The following is a 22054-nucleotide window of genomic DNA, read 5'->3' on the forward strand; positions in this document are numbered from 1 at the left end:
TCTAGTATAGTTTGTGTTCCTTTAACCGTCGTTCACTTTCTGTAACTTTACATGTAATACAAGTAACTTATTGGTCTAGAAATACATGTCTTTTTACATTTGGCAGCTGCACCATCAATTTTTGCAGTTCCTGGGTTATACCCATCTGTGGATATTAGAAGCTTTGCGTCAATGACTTCTCGGTAACCTCTTGTTTCCTTATATTTGATTGGTAAGATGTCATAAGGCCGGAAAATTATTCTTGAGTACTTCTAATACCTGAGCACTTCTACCTTTTTGCTAGAACAGTCCTATTAACTACAGAACTTTCTCCTTCCACTGCCTGAGGCATGTTGACATCTTTCTCAGTGAACACCTGAGTGCTAAATAAATATTGTACACCAGACATTTCCCTTTGCTTGTCTATAAGATTCCCATCTATGCATATAGTATTGATGCTTAACTGTATTTTTACAGTTGTTGTGGTTTATTTAAATCTGGAGATTGTGGCCAGTCTGATTTTTCATTATTAGTCCAGATGAGCTCCTTGATTGCATTGGCTGTATGTTTTGGGTCATTGTCATGCCATGAGCATGGTAAAACAGTTCAATGTTCGGTCAGTTTTAGAATACATCTTTGCCTCTTGTCATTAGTTGTATTAGACACGTGAATTAGTTCCAAAGGTGGTCTTGATTTACAGATGAGGTAATGTGCTGTGGAGAATCTGTGGTACTTTCTATGCAATTTAACCTTTTTCTGTTTGGTAAAGGTTTATCTTGGTCTCATCTTTTGATTTTTTTTTTTACTCCTGGTTTACTTTGGTCCTTTTGAGTGAGCGTAATTCTTTCTGAAGCCCTAATTTACACTCAACTCAGTCTTATTCAATGGCTCTTGGTGTGATGTGCGTAGCAGTCTGTTCAAGGCTGTGCTGGTGGGCAACGGTGTGCTGATGGTACTTGTCTGTTTGCAGGCTGAGGCAGAGGTGGCCTCTCTGAACCGCCGCATCCAGCTGGTGGAGGAGGAGCTGGACCGTGCACAGGAGCGACTGGCCACCGCGCTGCAGAAGCTCGAGGAGGCTGAGAAGGCAGCCGATGAGAGTGAGAGGTGAGATCTCTTACAATGTTACTGTAAAGATGGATGTTTTTTAAAAAGTTATGCCAGGCCTCTCATGCTTCCTTTGGAGCTTCTTTGAAGACCTCCAACTAAACGTTTCCACATTTAGTTCTCCCTTTTTAACATCTGGATTGGCAGTTAGTGGGGATTAGGCATCTGAGGCTGCTCTTGATTATGTTCAGATATGTGTTCCAAAAAACTGGTGCTAATTAATTTTTTGGTAAAACCTGTTGGAAATCTGTGAGTGGCTTCTGTTAGCTTATGTGACAGACCTTGACTTCCTTCCCTTGAAGGCCACAGAGAAAACCACCAACCACATGTGACATCAGCGTGCAGTGAAAGTTCAGAGGAGCACAGCATACTGGAGAGAGATCTAAAAGTTTACCAAATCCAGTAGTTCATGATTGTTTACATTTGTTGCAGAGGCAAGCAGTTCAACTGCTTTAATGGGATTTACTACCGTAAACCATTTGGTTTACCTAATTCACATGGACCTAAAGTGTTTCAAAACTAGACTGAGCCTTGTCAGATTTTCAGAACAATTTTCAAAGTGGAGACACAAACCTTGAGTCCAGTTCCTTCTCTAGTAAACACATTTCTTAAGGAATGGTAGGTAAGAGGCTGACAAGAACCCTAATTTAATTTCCCTTATAGTGACTTTCAGACATAAAATGTGCTAAAATATAAAATGTAGATGAGGGATTATTAGTTTGCTATAGTTATATCCAGATACTGTATCAGTGTTTTAGGTATGTTGTACAAACCTACTTGAAGTATTTGTTGGTTTGAAAAACAGTAAATGTAGAAAGATGGTCATTTTAGTGAAGCATACTGCACCTGCTGACTTGCTCATTTCCCTTTTAAAATAAGCGATAGTATGTAGTGCAGCAAACGGCAACAAGGGATGTTTGCCAGGACTTGCCAAATGTATTTGATAAGCCATCTGTGAGTTTCTGTCTTTGATGGTGTTGTTCTGCTCTTTTTGAACGAGTGCTTCCTAAGGCAGTTTCTAAATTGTTTAGCGGCCTTGAGTGTTGCTTGGCGATATCCACGTTGTGCGAGATGTGCTAAGGTCAGTTATGTCTGCCCTGCCTGGAGAATGGACTTGGATTGCAAAAGCATTGTCTGTGCTGCTGCTGGTATTGTAGGGTAGTATTTACACTGCTCCAACAGCACATAGCCCTTCTAGAAGTGACCAATGGAAGTTAACAGATTTTTTAATGCAAGGGGGATCAGTATATGACGGTACACCTGCAGGCAAAGTTTAGATTCCCATCGCAGGTTGGTTTCAGTTAATTACTAAAGACTCACTAATAGTTCTGTTCTATGCGAGATGCTCTATATGGGAGCTAAAATGATCTTTCAGTGAAATTTGAAAACTGAAAGTCAAAGTATCTTCTCAGTAGTCATATACTGACAAATGAGGTGATCCAAGTACAGAAAGGGATCATGTGGTATTAATTGCACATGGCACTGGTGGGTTTTGCTTTAGTATATGGGTTTAGGGGTGAACAAGATGGCTTTTTCTTGCATTTACCTAATACTTTCAACCTACATGAATTTAAATAGCTAACAATTAACATATAAGGTGAAACGTAACTATGAATTAGAGAATGTCCAACTGGGCTTCGTTGTCAAATGCAACCAGTTTGAATGGATTGTTGGTTGCTTCAGTGGAACCTTTCAATGAAACCTATTATTCCTTTGAGTTATTCTTTATTCCTTAACGAACGATTTGTAGTTATAGCTGATATGTTTTTTGTGCTAATTTGCCTATTGTGCTGTAACTGGTAAATTTGGGCTGACTCACTGAGACTGAATATGTGCAGCCTGAGTTGTGATCAGGTTACTACCTTTTGCAAACCCAGTGTTAGATTTGCAAGTACCACTAAGAAATATAAAGCCTTTTATCAGTATGAAAAAATTAGTAATAGTTTGTTTTTGTGGGCTGTTCTATGTATTTTATTGATCCATAGTTCCTAATGGTAATTTTTCAAAGCATGTACATGCTTTGAGGATAGGTTCCAATAAATATGAATTGACATCTCAATGATAAATATAGAATTGCATTTATTTTTATATGCAGGAAATAGAGGAGCATAACTACAATATTCTGTTAAGTCAATCTGAATTGCTAATTGAGATAAGCACAGTCTGGGGGACACAAGGGTATGAATTGCACAAATTACTTGGTTTTCAGGTAGAATGTTCCCTTGAGGATTAGAAGTTCCTTAAAATTTAAAAAAAGAAATCGGCTCTTTGCTCCTGCAGTTGGGGTAAAGCCTCAGACTCAAAGGTTTCAATTGCATTATGTTTTTATTTGTTTAACATCTAATTAAAATGTCAAGCTGCAACACTGGAAACCCCTTTATGCCTTTAGGCATAAAGGTTCCTAATCTTGGTGTTGTCATTATTAACCAAAGACTCAAAGGGTCTACCATGAAGTGGCAGGGTTGGAAAAATTAGTTTTGAGTTTATCCTGTATAAAAGAATGATTGGTGTGCCAGGATTATTAATGGCAAAAGCTATGTGAAAACATCTTATAAAAATAGAACATTATCAGTGGATGCTGTGGCAGTAACTGCCACTTTCCATTATTGCACTTCATGTAATATTGAGACTAGAAATCCAGTGGATTTCTGTATAGTTTTCTGGCACTTGCTGTATAAAAGGTATTTCAATTGGAAAGAAAGGTAAAATGTTGGTTTCCTGCTGAAAAGATGAAATAGTGTGTGCTTTGTCAGTTGTTACTATGGTAACAGGCTACACTGTGGACAGAGTGAATCATACAAATTTGTCCTGAAGAGGCATCCGAATATATTTAACAAATTCAGTAATTTGACTTTGGGGCTGTTCAGTTTGAGTACAGTTAAACATTTTAACCCTAAATCTTGTCTGAGTTCAGGCTTTCTTGAAACCTTTTCTGGTGCATGTGTTGTCTGGATTGTGGGCTACTGCCTTCAGCTGCTTTCTGGACAGAGTGAATCATCTTTGCAATTTAGTCCTTAAAAGGCAGTTAAATACTGTAATGAATTCATGTTTTGAGTTGACTTCTAGTCAAGTAATTTGTGTGCTCTACTGTAAAAATTGGACTCTTGTCACCTGACCTTGGGAGCTTAAAGTTTTTGTGGGCTAACGTATGAACCTTGACTAGCTAAACATATGATAACATCCTTGACTTTCTTTTGTTAAACCCCATGTAACCACTTAAAACACAAGTATCAGGTTAGTTTTGATACAACATAAATTTGCAACAGTGCATTGTGACTAAATTCTTAGTTGTATTTCCTCCCCAAATGTAACGATCACTTGCACTTTGATGACAGGGTCATGTAGCACCTAGCTGAAATTTAAAAAAAATCTGAAATTGTCCAAAATGCACTGCTTCATGACTGAACTTGGTATGCATACTAATTCTGTAAATTCTCAGTTGAAAGTATACTCCAATCTTTTAACTTTCTTAATCTTTAAGTTCTGGTTTTAGTACTTAATGTTAGATCAGTGTACTTGTTTCCCTTTGCTCTTAACCTTTCTGTAGGCAATATGAACACAATGTTTTACCTGAAAAATGTTAGTGATGTAATTGCTGTGTTAGTGTACTGTTCAATGTGGTCATGTCATCAGGCAGATCAATATCTTATTGCTCAATGTTTCCTGCTACTTGAAACCCAAAGTTTTCAAGTAGCAATTTTTTCATAATTTTACCTCATGTATGTTTTACTGTGGGACTATAAAAACGTGTTCACCTAAACCAATTGAGTAATGGTGGGTGTTGGTATTTGCGATCTGTAGAAATGTTTGTAGTTTAGGTTTGCCAGCAGATTTGGAACTGATGGTAGCGGTACACTTTGAAATTAATGACAGCTGTAGGTATTTGTAGTTATTTAAAGCTCTGTAGAGCTGAAGAGATTTCAAGAGGCAGTTGAATCCTTTTCTGCTAAAGATAATTAAATGTTTGTGGAAGCCTGCACACACTGTTAAGCTTACACAGTGTCCAATATATTTTGATAATTTGGGATTAAATGCTTTGCAAAATGGGAAACCCAAGTTTTAACAACTTTTAATAAGGTGGTAGGATGTCAGGTTTTCATGGTATGTCACTGGAGGTTACTTTTGTTGAGTGCACTTCTCACCTTCTAGAGGGATGAAGGTGATTGAGAACCGAGCAATGAAGGATGAGGAGAAGATGGAGATTCAAGAGATGCAGCTCAAGGAAGCCAAACACATTGCTGAGGAAGCTGACCGGAAGTATGAAGAGGTGAGTTTGCACCTTTTATTACTATTTACCTTTAATTTTCTCAATTACAACAGACCTCTGAGTTGTAAATGATGTAACTATTGGAAGAATTAATGCATTGTCAAGGAACTGGGATTTGAACTTGTGTGCTTTGCCTGATGGCAGGTGGCTCGCAAGCTTGTGATCCTGGAGGGGGAGCTGGAGCGATCTGAGGAGCGGGCTGAAGTGGCCGAGGCGTAAGTTCAAGGCTCTTCTGCTGATACCCATCTGGTCTTTAGGCTGTCTAGGCAATATAGGACTATTTTTGCTTACTTTATAGTTGAATCTGAGGGGCTGTTGATTGGCTATTTATTGCATCCTTGGAAAACCAACTTATTTCTGACAAGGTGGTTTTGCAAATGCAAGGCATTTGATGGAGTAAAGAATTGCTCGTACACTCAAGCATCTGTTTTAAACAGAGTTGCTTGAACTATCAGATACAAGACCAATGAATAGTACATTCCTTGACACTGATACCTTACTTGTGCTAGAGAGACATAATATCGATAAATGTGAACTTGTACGCTACAGAATCTGATTTTCAGAGATGAAATGTTTTCAGTGCAGTCTGGCCTCGTCAGTTTGAGTATTTTTTCAATTTAATTTTTTTTGTGTAAGCCACTGCAAGATCAGTACACAGTAGTTCCATTACTTAGTTTTAAAGCCATACAGTATAATGTGCACTGATCTCAAAATCCTTCATAGATAAATTATTTTACATTTGATTATTGAAAATGAACTAAACTATCTGTGGTCCAAACTGTTTTTTAAAAGAAAAGTTTAATTTTCTTATGTTCTGGTCATCCTCTACCTAAAATTGGGCTTTCTACATGATTGCAGCCATTTCTCAACATGCAGTTTCTCTGGTTCATGATCTATAGCGAGACAAATTGTTACATCCAGTCGTTGCTGGTGGTTTTTGCACCCAAGAGCCACTGGGGCTTATTTCAATTTGTCTGTGAACCTTAAAAGAATAGCTGAAATGGCTTGATTAAAGAAATGTAATCCCTTGTCACTTCTTTGACAATGTAAATTTACCCGTCCCTTAGAATTCCTGGTTTTATGCTTCACTGATTTATGCTTAACAAAATTGCTGTCACTGTATAACATTCCTGTTTTAAGTCAACATCAATAGGTTATTGTGCTGTATATGAAAACTGACAATTGTGGTGTAGCCTACTATAAGACTTAAAACAATTTGGACATGAAAAGAAGCTAAATTCTGTGGCACTGCTGAAGTTTTATTACTTGGCCTCACATGACAGTGCTGGGGCTTGCAGTTGATCCAAAAATTCAAAACTCGAAGTGGCTTACCATGGAATGGAATTTTGAAATACAGCCAACCAATTCTGTCATTTTTTCCTTTGAAATTTTCAACAGTTAAGCATTGGAAGGAAATAAAAGTAGATCCCTATTTTGATTAAATAAAAGCAGACTTGAGTTTAACAGTTGATCTGCATTGAAATTGCTCAAGTGAGGCATCTAATCTGTAAAATTGCCGATATTTGAGGTGGTATAAGCAGTGCTGGTACTATTCCTGAATCAGTGACAAATGGCTTAATGTATACGTTTCCTGATGGCTCTCAGTTATAAATGTATCTGTAATAGCTGTGACCCCCTGGAGTAATTGCTTCTTGGGTCTGGGGCTCCTTCTAGGAGTTTTTTCCCCCACCATCTGGGACAATAATTCACATGAAATGTGCCAAGACTGTTAATTTAACCTCTCACAAGTAATCAATATGTACTCATTGCTGCAAAATTTCATATTATACAAACGTTATACATATTGATTTGAAAAAACTTTTCATCACTGGTTGTTGTCAGGTGAAATTGTTTAGAGGTGCTGCGTTCTATCTTATTCTAAATGAACGAAAATTAACTTGGGCTTTTCTAATTTTCAAATTGTTAAAAGTTGTGGAAAAAAATGCAATTTAAACCATTTTTTCTTGTCCCCAATTGTTTTGTGACTTTGGCTTTTCCTTGCCTTTACAAAATGAGTTGATTGAATTGAACTTTGTTGTAAAAGCTAAAACAAGTTATATGTTTTTTTTGCATGAACATAATGGAAAGGAAGCATTATTTCCCCAAGTTATGCATGTGTTCTGTGGGGACTGCAATGAATCCATTGGATTTGTTTAACTTCAGTCATGCAATCGTTAACACGATTGTACAGAAGAAATGTCTTTTTCCCCGCTTCTGTTTATTAAAAACTTTTGCTCTCCGGATAGTTTTAATAGAGAATACCTACTCTTTAAATCTGAATAATTAATATGGTCATTCCAGTCCCCGATTCCTTCAGGAGAGCTAACATGCAAGAGATGTTGGATACACTAACTGCAGCAGGGCACTTGGTTGTGTTCTCTTCCCCTTTTGTAATGCATGCCTGAATGCACTACCCTGGGATTTGCGTTTTGCTGCTCCCCTTTTGCTGTGGACTAACTCAGTCGAGTGAGGCAGCTGGAAGAGGAGCTTAGAATAATGGACCAGAATTTGAAATCCCTGATGTCCACAGAGGAAGAGGTACTGCCCAACTCTAGCACAACACCTCTGTCACTAACTGTTCCTTTTCTCTGATGAGTTTGGTTTCCTGCTTCCTCTTCCTTTCATGCTACTGGTTTCCTGTGATTGAGCCCCCCCCCCCCAGATAAAAGCAAACCTAACTTCCTCTGCAGCTCGCCAGCTCCCCTCTTGGATTTATGTTGATTCTTTGGCAATTGCTTGCTTTGCTGTAGCATATTTGAGGCTGGACTTCAATGCAATGGAGGCCCATAGCAAAGGATCTTAGGCAAAAGATGACTCTGGGTGCGAAAGTCTTGAGTTCCTGTATGGTAATTTTTTTAAGTCTGTATTGCATCTTCAGAAATACATTTCCAGATTCACTGTAAATAGTTTATAGGATAGATATTTTTGGCTGACATTAATCCACTTTGATAAAGCTTTTTGTATGTCATGTGATGCATTCAACAGTAGCCCAGGACTCTGTTAGTACCTATGTGACAAAAGTATGCAAACATCATGGTGTGGTGTGACAGATGTTCTGTATGGTCTCCCTTATTCCAGTGGTCTGGGTTAAGTGGTGGTGATACTGCACGCCAGAGCCCAGCATTGATCTAGCCTTTAAGCAGGAAGTCTTGTGATTCTTGCAACGTAGGGATGGCCATTGTCAAAAGGTGTTGCATGAACATTGGTGCTGCTGAAACCAGGTTTGGAGCACTAGTCTTTAAATGACAGCTTAACTCAAGTTGTGTAAATTGCTAGTTTCTCTAATGTGCTGCTTTTGGGTATTGATTTTTCCAATTAACATGATGAAATATTTCAAGAACAATTGGTTATAATGCTTTAAATGTATATAGCACTTTTCATTCTTAAGGGAATTCTCTGCACCACACAGCAGATCTGTTAAGAGAATAAATTGATTCCAGATTTGTAATTGGCCACAGTTCTGGAGTATGCCTCTTGCTTGAAAGGTGAGGTGGGATCTTTTAATGGTCAAGTTGCCAAAATGTTGAATTAATCTCTCATCTGAAGGAGTGTACCTCCTACAGCAGAGTTCCAGGTCACCATACTGGGGACAGAGCTTTGAAAAAGTCTTGTAGGGGGAAGAGTGCAACTCACTGGTCCTGGAATATCACTTGGAGCAGCAACCTGGCTTTCCTTGGAGGTCTCTCATCCCACTACTGACCAGGTCCAATCTCGCTTAGCTTCTAAAATGTGATAAGCCACAAGGTAGTAGCCTGCTTCTGATTTAATGGAAGCAAACAAATTTATATATTTTTCCACCAAGAGTCATCAGCTTTAGTCTAGGTATTTGAGTTCCTTTTAAAGTTGCCCTACACATTTTAGAAACCTTATTCTGTTGACCAGGTAAGTAAACAGTGGATTTTGGGTTTCCCTTGTTGACAAGCTTTCATGGCCAGTACACCTCAGAAATTGCTATGGGTTTCTTCGGGCATTCACTGCTTTCTCCATCTTCTCGTTCCTTCTCTCTTCCTTCCCTGTTTTCACCTCTTGCTGTTGTACAGTAAATCTGGTGACCTAGAGGAAGAATTGAAAAATGTCACCAACAACTTGAAGTCTCTGGAAGCCCAGGCTGAGAAGGTAGGGGACAAGCTGAGTGACGGATAGTCTGTGCTGCCACAGAAAAGGCCCCATCAGCCTTTTTCCAGACATCTTGCTGTTATTTTTTCTGGCCTGAAATGTTTGGTTATGTTTTGGTCTAGCTGACCCCACCACAGTTGCAGATTCTGAAACTGAACACTGATTAAGAAACTGCTAAGGCCTTAAGGCTTTCCCCCCCCCCCCAAAAGATGTTTTCGCTTTCCTTTCAATTTTGGAAAGTACTTGCTTTATCGTGAAATACGACAAGACTAGTGAACCATCGATATAATAAGGACAAAGTAATGAGTTCCTAATGGGTTTTATGAATGTTTAAACTTTTATAAGAACATATTTAACCTAGTTGTCCTGTGCAACTGACAATTAACAAATGCAAAAATGTTTTAAAGCTAATCCTTAAGTGAGATTCCTTGTTTCAGAGGGAATCATTCTGTGTTTCTGAGGCATTAGTGTTTGGTGACCTATTGGGGAAACTACTCCTCTGTGCTACTCTGTGAAATCCAGTTTTGTACCTTTGTTTTAGCAAAACATGATACTCCTCCTCTGTTCCCCAAACCTGCTACTTTGCTTTAGTGTTGCAAATCTCTCACCATTGCCTTTTATTTTTTCATTCTTTACATTGCAATGAACTGTTCTTTGTGTACATTGATACCTTCTTGGGTCTGTTAGTATATGTGTATACATTTGATAAAGCTGGTCCAGGCATTTACACTGTTTTCAAGTGTCTTTGCCTTCAAAAGCTAATATCCTATGGTTTGGGCAAAAAGCCTTTATTGTTGAATGAGCGGTATAATTGGGGCTTTCAGCTTTCTACTAGATTCAACTATACCTTTTAAAAATAAGTTATCATATTAAAACCTTTTAAACATTGTCGAAACAGTCTTTCTTGATGCATTTATTATAAACTGCAGTGTCTGGATTTGATTTGTCTGAGGACATACTATTAATTATCAAATTTAGAAAATAAGTTGATTGTGCTTTTGAAAATGCTCAACAGCAACATGTTGGTGGCACATGAAGTTAGCAGTATGGAATAGCGCAAGATGTAGAAATGCAAGTAATTTGGCAAGAGTAAACATTGAAAGCTAGCAGTCCCAATAATGTAATTGAAAGTAAAAGATTAAGGAACGTTTTCCACCAGGCTTCTCAAGAATTAAGGTTTGTGTCATCTGGGGAGATACCAGAAGTTTTCTTTTCTCTTTTATAGTATTCGCAAAAGGAAGATAAATATGAAGAAGAAATCAAGCTTCTAACAGATAAACTCAAAGAGGTAGGAAACTACAGTAGTCAATTTTAAAAACCTGTAGTTTTCTTTTGCATGTTTTTTTAAATATCCATAGGGATATTAAATGAAATGTGATCTTTATTAAACTTATTGCATTTGTGTTAATTATCATTCGAGTTTGAGTTTTGTTATATAAAAGCTGCAGTAACGTGAATGTTCTGTGGTCTTCATTTTGCTTTTTGGTTTTTGTTTTGCATTTCTTCTTTAGTGCATTTCTTTGGGGGGACAGAAAATATGAAGTGGTCTTTTGTGCTACATGTACATTTCCATTTTAGTTCATTTTTTTAGTTTTTTTCCAACTTGTTCTGTTTTTTGCTAGGCTGAAACCCGTGCTGAGTTTGCTGAAAGATCAGTAGCAAAACTTGAAAAAACAATTGATGATTTGGAAGGTATGTACTTTTTCCCATTGGTTTACTGTGCCCTTTTGTCCTCTACACTTAGAATATTAAATATTTAAGCTAGAATGCTCAGAACATATTCGTTCTTTAAAACAGCTTGAATTTTATTTTTGCTGATGCATGTTCTCCATGGACTTCTGCATTTTTAGGTCAATTATCCAATTGCCTAAACATAATCATTTTTGAGAAGTGGGGATGGAGAAGAGCTACGGTAGTTTAATGTGTATCTACTGTATACAACTTTCACATCTTTTTTCACAAAAAATTTTGCTTTAGTGTTCGGGTCCTAATTTGTTTACACAATCCTACTGTCTTTGAACAAAATGATATGGAACATATTTTCATGCAGGGCTTGCCTAAAACATTGCCTGTATTTACTTTTACAGCTATTCATTGTGGTGATCATTAAACTTATTTTAAAAAATCACCATCACTAAAGAGCAACTTGAAAACCTCTAGTTGCAGGGAGGAAATTAGGAAATTGTACTGAAAATCTCGACAAACTACTGTTTTGGTCGAGAACTATAGGTGGTCTATTCTTAATAATCTGCAAAAATCCGAAGAAAAGGTGCTGTCTCAATTTTCATTCACCTTTCCAATATTTTAGTGTAAAACTCAAACACAGAAGCATAGTGTCAAATCTGAATTTACAGTTTTTATAGTTAAAAGAGAAGCCATTTTGTAAATGATTGTATGAATGCTTGTTATAAACTATAACATGAATGCATTTCTGTGTTATAGTTTATAACAAGCATATTTGTTAGTGATGCTTCTAAATGGTAAAATTTATTGCACTCAACCGGATGCAGGATTGTTTAATTTCTGCATGAAAACTAGTAAATTTAGGTAAGAAGGGGTACATTTGTCAGGACCATTAGCTAAGATTTTTGAATGAAAATGAGATGGTTTTTTTTTCTTTGAGCATGCAACTTATTCTTAGGTGTGAGAATTCCTGACTTTAAAAACCTGTCATATTCTTGCAGGTTGTTCTGTCCTCCCATAATTTTTGCAGTAGCACTTAATCAGTTCTCTTGAATAAGTTTCCTCATCGCTGTTATGCTGCACTGCATAGTGCTTTTGTAAATGGAGTTGTATATCTTCCCTTAAACCTGAAGTCTTTTACTTTGTTAAAATGAAGAAATGTGTGACATTAAGGTATAAGTATTTAACCTAAACAAATTAGATGGTAAATATCTATAAACATTTAACAGATTACAGGTATAGTACGGTTTTTCATCCTGCAACATGCTCTGAAGTAAAATTTTGAATATTTTTTAGTCCACTTAATTTCTTCATAAAAATATCAGTGTGCCCAACTTCATGGTAGTTCTGAATGCTTATAACTTTCAGTTCTGTGCTAGTGTAGCTGAGGTAGATTTTCATTTGCGGAATCTGACTTTTAAAAGCACATTTTAAGCAGACATTAGACTGTATTGACTTTTCTCTTAGAGATAAAAGAAAGTTAAGGAATTACAGTAGGTGAAATCTCTGAGGAAAGCCTGCCACTTAGCTGCTTTAATTTTCATTGTTTTTAAAGGATATTTTATCCAAGATGATAGGGTCAAAAAAGCATTTTGTAAGGAAGTCTGCATTGTAATTTGTCTTTAAATTGTTGGTTGATTAGTATACCATCATGCGTTAGTTAATCAAATTATGTAAATACTGTGAATTTGATCAAATATTCCCACTTTTAGTCCAGAATCCACCAATTAGGAATCCTGCAGGTTTGAACATAATCTAGTTTAGCTTCTCCGGTTATTACAGGTTGTGAATGTGGGGGGTGAGTTCCAGCAGTAACTGAGGAGTGCTAAAATCCATGGTTTCCATCAACCATTTCAATTGATTTTGCATCTTTATTAATCATTCTTTTCCTCCTTTTTTGTCCATAATTGTTTTCTACTATTTCACTTATTTTTTCTTTCTTCACTTTCTGGTATCTCCTGCCACTGTCAATGCGACTCTCATCCCTTGCCACTGTCCTGTCCCTCCTGCTCTGCTTTGCCCTGGGATTCTGCAGATGAAGTGTACTCTCAGAAGCTGAAGTGTAAAGCCATCAGTGAAGAACTGGACAATGCTCTGAATGACATGACTACACTCTAAAGGGCTTTCCTCTCCTTCTCGTCTCTTGCCTTTTCTGTTTCATGATCAGTTGTTCCTTGGGGAGGGGGGTTTGTGCTTCATCTTTATATACTCCATTATTCCTTGAGTAGCTTTGAAATTGGTGTCATTGTGCAAGAAAATTTAATGTCAAACCTTTTTGCCTTGTGAGTTAGGTGGGTTGCTTAAAAAGGACACATTCAATTATTCAGCTAGACTAGTTTGTCGAAACACTTTACAAACTACATGAACATCCCAGGTTGAAGAAAGCTGGCAGATGAATCAACACTTGATTCTCACCAAAAAAAGCAGTTAAAGAAAAACCTTGTTCTCATTAATGGATGATTAGGAGAGACATTTGTGCTGGAAAAAGGTGTTAAGATAATGTTTCTCAAAACACTTTAAATGCTAGTGTTCCCCCCCTTAATTGAGAGCTTGGCATTAAATAACTTTGACCATTGTTAGATTTTTATAGTTATTCCATGTTCTTACTCCGGTCATTCAATTCCTTTTAAAACACCAGGTTGTTTCCCCAGCACTGAACCCCCACCTCCAAGGAGCTTACCACTTTCTCAGTTTCCATTGACAGACTTGACAATGTGGCCAGTGCTTTTTCTCTCAGGTGCTGTCAACATTTTGAAATGGCCCCACAGCTTTAGTAAGCAGCTTCCAAAGAACCTGGACTGCACCTTGTGTTGCTAAGATTCATATTCAGCTCCTGCTAGGATGTGAGAATTACCACAATTCCATCGTTGGATCTCAAATGGTTCAGGGTTTTTTTACTAGAATTTTGTAGTGGCACAAGCTTTTTTTTAAAGCTAGTTCTGGGAATGAATGTTGACAGCTCTTGAGCTAAATACCTAAACTAGGTAAATTCTCTGTAATTGTCTCTCTCCCTTTAATTTGCCTTTTTTCTGTAATAAACGTTTCAACCTTTAATTTTCTCTGCTGTTTTATTAAGATCTATTTCCACCCTTTTCTTTATTCTTTACTTTCAGAATGCATGCAAAGCGACCTTGGAATAGAACAAAAGACAATGGGTGTAATATGAGCACAAAATTTCATAACTAAAGCTTTTGGAGTTAATTTGAGAAAAACATGCTGTCATTTAAAGTGAATATGATCCAGTTTTAATTATTCACTAATGTTTTTGGGGTTTAGTGACACTTTGTAAATCTTGAATACATGAATACAAATAGTAATACATATCTATATACCATGTTTTAATTAAACATGGATAATTTTTTTGGAAAAAATCTTAAGACATTTTAGACTGCAAGAATCATGGGGGGGGGTTGCACATCTATCCAATTTTGCAATTTTAATAAGTATAAACTCCCAGAAATAAGAAAACTGGGGAGTAGCATGAGTATTGGGCACATCTTTGAAACTAAAGATTCCTTTAGCAGTATAAACTGCACATTTATAACTGTCAGTTTTTGAATCATGAAGACATTATGATAAGTGCAACCAACCATAGATCTGCACTTTTCCAGTGATGGCAAGGCAGCATTATTGAAATAGCTGTGGATTACCAGTGAGTGTATTAAGTTTTAAATCATGCAGTAAAAGTTGAAATGGTAAACTGCATCATTCCTGAGGAGTGGCACTGTACCATTCCATTCCTGTTACTCCATCTGTGTCATCTGCCTCGTGTATCGAGCTCCGTTTTTTCCTTTTCAACTACTCCTGGGGGTGGTTTAGTTTAAGAGGTGGCCTGGAGGAAGGGGGTGGAGGGGGGGGTTACTCATTTTCTCTCATGCTCCCAGTAACCCTGAGGGTTTGTCTGTTACTGTCTGTTGATGTCCTATGATCTGTTTGCACTAACCCTGCCCTTTCTCTTTCTGTCTTCTCTCATTGGCTGTCATTGGTGCTGCTGTCGCTGCAGATCGTTTCCACAAGGAGGTGGAGAAAAACCGAATTCTGAATAATGAGCTCAGAGTTGTGCTTAGTGAGCTTAACAGCTGAGTTTGATGGCACTAGCTAACATAGAAGCACCACTTGCAGAACCTGCTTTTTCCACAAATTACGGCTTCTGACAAAACTTTGAATCCTTTCTTGCGTGATCCTTTATTCCCTTTTGTCTTGAAGTGGTCTTCACCTAAGAGTTCTGGGGCTTGAGAAGCTAAAATGCGCTTGTCAATAAAGATTTTTATGAAGTACATGCTGCAAATGCACGTCAATTATCAGAGTTGAAGTCTTAACTGGTTTTCATCAACCTGTTGGGATTCATTTCACTGCAAAAGCTACAGCAAGAGTGTCCAGCTTGGGTTCTAGAGAACCCCAGTCCAGTTGTTATAGTTCACTCTAAATCTGATATTTAATGGATCGCAACAGTTTAAACTTATGATCAAGTAAGCAGATGTTTCACTGAAGGGAACACTGATCCATGAGAACTCAATGGTATTCTGATTTTTGTTACAAATTTCAATTGATCATATTTAATTGATATTAAATTGTTTAGAAATTTAACTTGTTGGATAAAACTTGTTGATTTGTGGCTTTCTGGCACCAGGGTTGGAGAACCCTAGGTGCGGGAAAAACAGATCATAGTGAAATTAAACATTTCTGCAATTGACTTTAAGCCCAACATCTACAAAATTTTCTATTGCTCTAACTAAGTGCAGATTTTTATCATTAGGAATGTGAATGTCTGCTTAAACTGAAATTGGGCATTTCCTATAAAAAATCCTGTTTAGCAACTCGGGCATTTTGAAACAATGCAGCTCCTGTTGGACAAAGAAAATTAGATTTCTTCTACAGGAAAATAAAAATTGATCTCAAAAAGGTATGAGTAAAAATGTACACCCCATCCCTCCATGTTTTAGCTATGATACAACAAACATCTATCCAGTGCAGCAACAAGTTACAGCATATTTGTTAAACCAAGTCCCCAACCCCCACTTTCTAATATGGGCCTTCTTTGAACTGTCCTAATTTCTTACCTGTGACCTGTGGTCTCCTCTAAACCTGTGATGTGCATTTGCTATTTGTGCCTGCACTGGAATCAAGACGAGCAACAGATTCATCCATTTGAAGCTCAGATAAAAGAAGTCACTGTAGCGCATCAGGACTCGAGTTGCAGGCCCCTTTTGGGCTATATTTCTGCTTTTGCCAGGTTAGCTCACTTTACCCACCCCCAGACTCGTAATTAATAGTTTTCTTCATCTAGAGGTGGGTAGTGCAAGACCTAATAAGCCACCTACTTCAATTTGTTTGATTTATAACTGCTTTGTTAATTTGGAAAATTTGAATTGCTTTTCTAAAGCTCGGCTTCTAATTGAAAAGTGCCTGCTAAATTTGCCGGACTCCAGTCTCCAAGAACTGGAGTTACCCTCCTTGCTTTAGTTTTAAGTTTTAAGTGCACACCAATTTTAGCAACAGGGCATGCATTCAAACTAGCCATCCATTTTAACTTGAGCAGAAATGTGGTCTTTATCTTGTCCTGACCATTTACCTTGTATAGGCATCTGAAGCTTTGCCATTTCATTCACTAAATGAATTGCAGTCTGCTGCAGTTTTATGTAGCGGAGAGTAATCCCAATTTCATTATTGCTAATTTTTTCTGGGGTCCAGAATTTAGCCACAAAATATTTGTGTGCAGGAAATGCTGGACATTGATCAAAGTCCAATTTCTTCTTTGGGTACAGATGTGGCTGCATTTAATCTTTCAACGGGCCCTAATATTGTCACTAATCTAGATTAATTGTAATTACTCACATTAAGTTTTAAAATCTGCTCTTTGCTTCCATTTCAGACATAAAGCCCTTGTTTAGCTAACTTCCTTAAATGAAGGTTACTTTCCAAAATGCAAATTACTTAAGCCATGTATAAAGCTTGTATGGGTTCAAAGTTTGTCAGAATAAGTAGTTCTTTACTGGTCACACTTAATGCATATGTGACATCTAATGTATATATGACAACAATAGTTATAGTATCAATCTTATTTCAGCAGTAACTTGTTAAAACATCTGAAGTGGGTTATTTTAAAGTCATAGGACACCTGTGAATATTACTATGGCATTTGTTGTCCTCTTTTTACTTGCACCAAAAAAAAACTTCAGAAGATTATGCATTTAGCAGCGTGTTTAAATTCTCCTAAATCTAGGGTAGCAAACTTATAGCTGTTATCTAGAACTATAAGGAGTATGCCTTGCTTTGATTGGAACAATTAATCCCCTTTTTGAAGTAGTGGTCAAAGTTCATGCATTCACACATGGTAGCTGAAGGATATAAATCTAAGGCTGTAAAAACAGGTCCCCATCTTCCTAAATGCCATAGCCTGGCACTGGTTTCCAATGACTGCTTTTTTTTCTGCCCACTGACAAATTTGCAAAAACAATGAATTTAATTTCTAACAATCTGCACTACTATTGACTGTTAAATAGAATATTTAACTGACTTGGTGTACAGCGTTGCTTTGTACAAGTAGCATTTAATTAGCTCAGATATGTTTTTGATAGCTCATTGAGAGTGTGCTTATAGTTACACATATAAGGACCTACAAAGGGCTGCTACTAAAAGTGATTGCTCACGTGTAGTCTGAGCCTTGGTCATGTCACTAGCCAATTCCTCAAGCAGCAGAGCACAGCACGGTCTGATTAATCCTCACCAATAGTCTTGTGGTGATTTTGGTAAGGGACATCTTTTCCAGTTGGAGTTGAACCTGTGATACTGGGCCATTTGGCCTGTGATGTTCAAAAGCAAGTGGATCAGAAGCATTTCCCTCTTCGTGTATAGGGTTCATAGATGCCAATCACAATGTAAAACACAAATAGGTTTTCCATATTTGTTGGGCATAATTTTGGTAATTCTACATGAAAAATCTTAAATGTAGTGAAATTATGCAGTGAAGAGCTTGAATTTTTAGAACTGTACAGCTCATGTCCACAAGAATGCACCATTTCTGTGGTGGGGAAAAATGAAGCTTCTCTTTCTCATTGATAAAAGATGAGCGAAACGGTTATTTGCCTTTTAAAATACTGGAAACTCATGTTACATGTGTAAAATGCTGAGGACCTCTACATTTGTGCAAAAATGATTCTCTATGAATTGCACACATTTCAATGTGAACCATTTAGAGGTTTTGGTACACAACTCCTGCAATAAATCGGTAGGACCAGTATTTAATGACCCTCTTCTATATTTTTACTACTTAGTGAGTATATGTACAGAACCCTGATGTAATTAACTATTAACACTACTCTAGCAGAGCAGGGGCAGTGTCAGTCACAGAGTGGCTCAGTAAGAGAGGGGGCCCTTGTGATCATGCTTAGTTCAATACAGCTGTACTTTTGTAGGGCCCTGTAGATATCAGATTGAATTGTTTAACAACTCAGTGCTTTTAAATCCAACAAAATGCATTTTTTAGCAAATCTGCTGCATTTTTAAATGGCCACAAATCAATATAGGATTTCATTTTTGTCTAGACTTCTTACTAAATGGTACTCTTCCAAAGTTAGTTTAAGGGGTGCCAGTACTTTATATTTTGTACATGAATGTTTATAGTAGAATTCAACCTTTGGTTTTATGCTTTTATATAGAGCGGGTACTCTTTAATTTTCTGGGAACCAGTCTAAAATGTATGTTAAAGCAGCTTGATATTCAGAGCATCAGCTTTTGGTTTTAAGGTAGAATGCTTTGGGCCATGACATTTGTGCTATAAATAGTCAATGTTTTCTGTGCCTGATTTTACCTCCTGTCAGCAAAATGGTGGAATACTGTTCCTCCAAGTACAGTATGAATATACGGTTATGTTCATTAAAATGGTTCTAAAGTGCTTCCGTTCTCAGTCTTCTGTTCCTGAAGGAATTCTGGTATAACTTGAATTTCCACAATGCACTGTCGTGATTTGTAGGATGCCATTAATTTGAAAATTGTTGACCAGGTGTTAAAATCTATAAGTGAAAAAACTCAAAATAAAATTTTTTTTTACCTTTGTGTCCTGTCATAAAACTAAAGAAATCAGGTTCTTACTGGTAAGCTATCACCTGTGAGGCTTGCTTTGGGGGGAGGCAGGTTTACAAAAAGCTATCCATTGCTTTAAATCGGCTGTTTTAATGCACTTTCTGATAAAACTGCAGTTGCATTAGATTACCCTTAACAGTTGATATTTCTCATTCTTGCTTAAACAGCCAGTTGCGATTTAAATATTCTTCCACTTTTGAAGAAGTTCAGGTGGGTAGCTGCGTCAGCATGCATAGGCTGCGAAGGAACAAGTAATAGGTTTATTCCACGATGAAAAGAGAAGCAATAAAACGCAATGTTTCGGCTGTGGGGCCTTTTTCAGGTGTGAGAAGGCCCCTCACACCTGAAGAAGGCCCCACGGCCGAAACGTTGCTTTTTCTTGCTTCTCTTTTCAGCATGGAATAAACCTATTACTTGTTCCTTCTTCCACTTTTGGTGTACTTAAATGTCCTGCTTAAACTATAACCCAGGCCTGTTCTTCTAATGCAGTGTATGTCCAAAAAACTGCTTCTGTGTACATGTTATTCAGTGATAAAGCAAACCTCAAGGACTTCAGCAAGTGATCAACAAACCATAAAATTTACTTTTCTTCCAGCAAGTACTCTAGGCTTTCAGATATCCCGGAATGACAATTGTTTTCCCCTCATCTTTTGGAGTATAGTTCAAAATTGCCCGTTCTTGAATGACTAGATGAGCTGCTACATTTAACATCCAAAACATACTCATCTTCTACGCATACTTGTGAAGGCAAAATGAGTTTATAAGTGATTTGGTATATGTGGGCAAAATGAGTTATAAGTGGTTTGGTATTTTGAAAATTTCTGCAAAGTCAAGCAAGCTTTGAAGTTGTAGCTTCAGCTTTATGAAACTAATCCATAGCCACATGGATGATGAAGTCGTCGGCAGCCAAGGCACTTAATCTCAATTCTTTTGTTTTCCTGTTAATAGAGAAACTGGCCCATGCCAAGGAGGAGAACCTAGGCATGCACCAGGTACTGGACCAGACCCTCCTGGAGCTCAACAATTTATAAAGTGTATTCGCTCAACTTGGGAGAAATGAATGAAACAAAAAGCTTTATAATGGGGCCAAGAGCTCAGTGACAACACAGCCTACTCTAAGAGGTCAGCCAAAGTGAGAAAAACAGTAATGGGTTTGTAATTTTACAATCGGATTTTAGGATTGGCAAGTGAAATTTCTAAATGGGTGGTGAATTTACAGTAAGTCTTATTTTTGAAGTTAGCCCAGGATTTTTTTTGTTCTGTTTGTGTCCTACTGTTTTGAAATTGCAGCCATGTATGAGCCCCTTTTTTTGCTGATAAGCATTTTCCCAACAAGCTTTGATGTTAATTTTGAACCCAGAATTTGATTCTTGCTTTAATGCCAAAAGTGACATGTTAGTGCATCCTTTGGCAAAACTTTTATAGAATAATTTATAGAACTATGAATTGCTTTTGATTAATCATTTGTACAGTTTTAGTAACTAAGTTTTCATAGTTAAGAATTAACCCATATAGGATTATAATGGTTATATTGAGTTTCCTCAAATGACAAATTGCAAAATGCAAATTGGACCTCTGCAAAGTGAGAGGCCTATGACCATCACTTTTCTGATTTGGATGAATTAAAGGGAAACTTAATAGAATCAAACATGTCAGTTGAATCAATATGTCAGAATCTTAACATTTAACTTGAAATTCACTAGATTTCTAGGGATCCTATTGATTTCATTTAATCCACTTCATATTAGGCTTGATTTAACAGTTTAAAACTATGGTACATCAAAGCTTGTTACAAACTATAAAGGTCTGAAACAGCAGAAATTGTCTTAAGACTGTCATTAGTATTCCCTATTTTGTAGTTTTAAAATGAATGTATTTGCAGAGTTATTTTGGTACTACATTATTTTCTGAAGGGAATTTTGAAAAAACAGGAAAAGGTTTAACTGCTTAAATTTTTTTTGCCAGTGTTTTGTGGTTAGCTGTTAGATTCTTGACCTGCAAATCTAGAAGATTGTTTTCCTTTTACTAGCTGTTGTGCATTTAAGCCTTTTTTTTTTTGTTTCTGCTCTAATTTGTTACCCTTAAATCTATTGATGCGCTTAATATTTTTAGATGGATCCTCTTTTGAACTTCCCTTCAGAAAACAGCAGCAGCAAGAATGAATTGTTACAAAATAGTAAAAATATAATTTTGGAAAGGGTCACTTTTCACGACTTAAAAAAAAATTCAGGTCCACTTAAACTGTAAACAAAATTGTACTGAGATTTTTCTTCTGTGACATCTAAGTTTTTGAAAACTGTTTTAAAGTGAAAAAATAGCTTGTTTTTAAACAATGTATGATTTTACATTGTACCCCCTCCTTCCCCATGCCCTCATTTAACAGCTGTGTATCCTATGCAATTACCTGTGTAAGCTCTTTGTTACAATTAAAACTTTGAATACATGAGTCAGTCTTCAGTTGTCACCTAACATTCCACCCTTTTGTTAAATGTGCTTTACAGTGTTATAGAGAAATGGTATGCATGCTCACTGTGCAGTTCTAAGTTTTATGCGCCTTATTCAAGTAAAGATCATTTACCAATTGTGTGTTCTTGGGTTGAAATTCCCTTACGGTCTTGTAATCTCAGGTGTTGCTTCTATCTTGTCCCCCCATTTTCTGTGGAGATTCCTAATAAGTCTGAATTTTCATGTACAGTTTTGGAAATGGCAATGTACAAAACCAGTCTCAATGTCCACTGTGGTGTATTGAGAGCATATTGGTGTCCTTACAGACCATTTGTTTGGAAAGGGGTGAATATATTCATTAATTATAACAAACCTTGT

General features: G+C 37.1%; 1 protein-coding gene across 7 annotated transcripts in view; it reads left to right on the top strand.

Moving 5' to 3' along the window:
- The window catches only part of tpm2 (tropomyosin 2 (beta)), a 57566-nt gene extending 35889 nt beyond the window's left edge, over nt 1-21677 (top strand). For 2 of the 7 annotated variants that reach the window (XM_088912118.1, XM_088912122.1), the window contains 7 exons: nt 950-1083; nt 5233-5350; nt 5495-5565; nt 9391-9466; nt 10692-10754; nt 11089-11158; nt 13185-14203. In XM_088912118.1, coding sequence (XP_088768244.1) covers nt 950-1083; nt 5233-5350; nt 5495-5565; nt 9391-9466; nt 10692-10754; nt 11089-11158; nt 13185-13267 — 615 coding nt within the window. In that variant the 3' untranslated portion in view covers nt 13268-14203. Of the gene's footprint in view, nt 1-949; nt 1084-5232; nt 5351-5494; nt 5566-7812; nt 7889-9390; nt 9467-10691; nt 10755-11088; nt 11159-13184; nt 14204-20179 lie in introns of those variants that run through there. The other 5 variants (XM_088912119.1, XM_088912121.1, XM_088912120.1 and 2 more) reach the window with 3 other exon arrangements.
- Nucleotides 21678-22054: the final 377 nt, after the last annotated feature.

This window comes from Atractosteus spatula, chromosome 3, assembly GCF_055471065.1.
Source record: "Atractosteus spatula isolate fAtrSpa1 chromosome 3, fAtrSpa1.hap1, whole genome shotgun sequence".
Taxonomy (NCBI): domain Eukaryota; kingdom Metazoa; phylum Chordata; class Actinopteri; order Semionotiformes; family Lepisosteidae; genus Atractosteus; species Atractosteus spatula.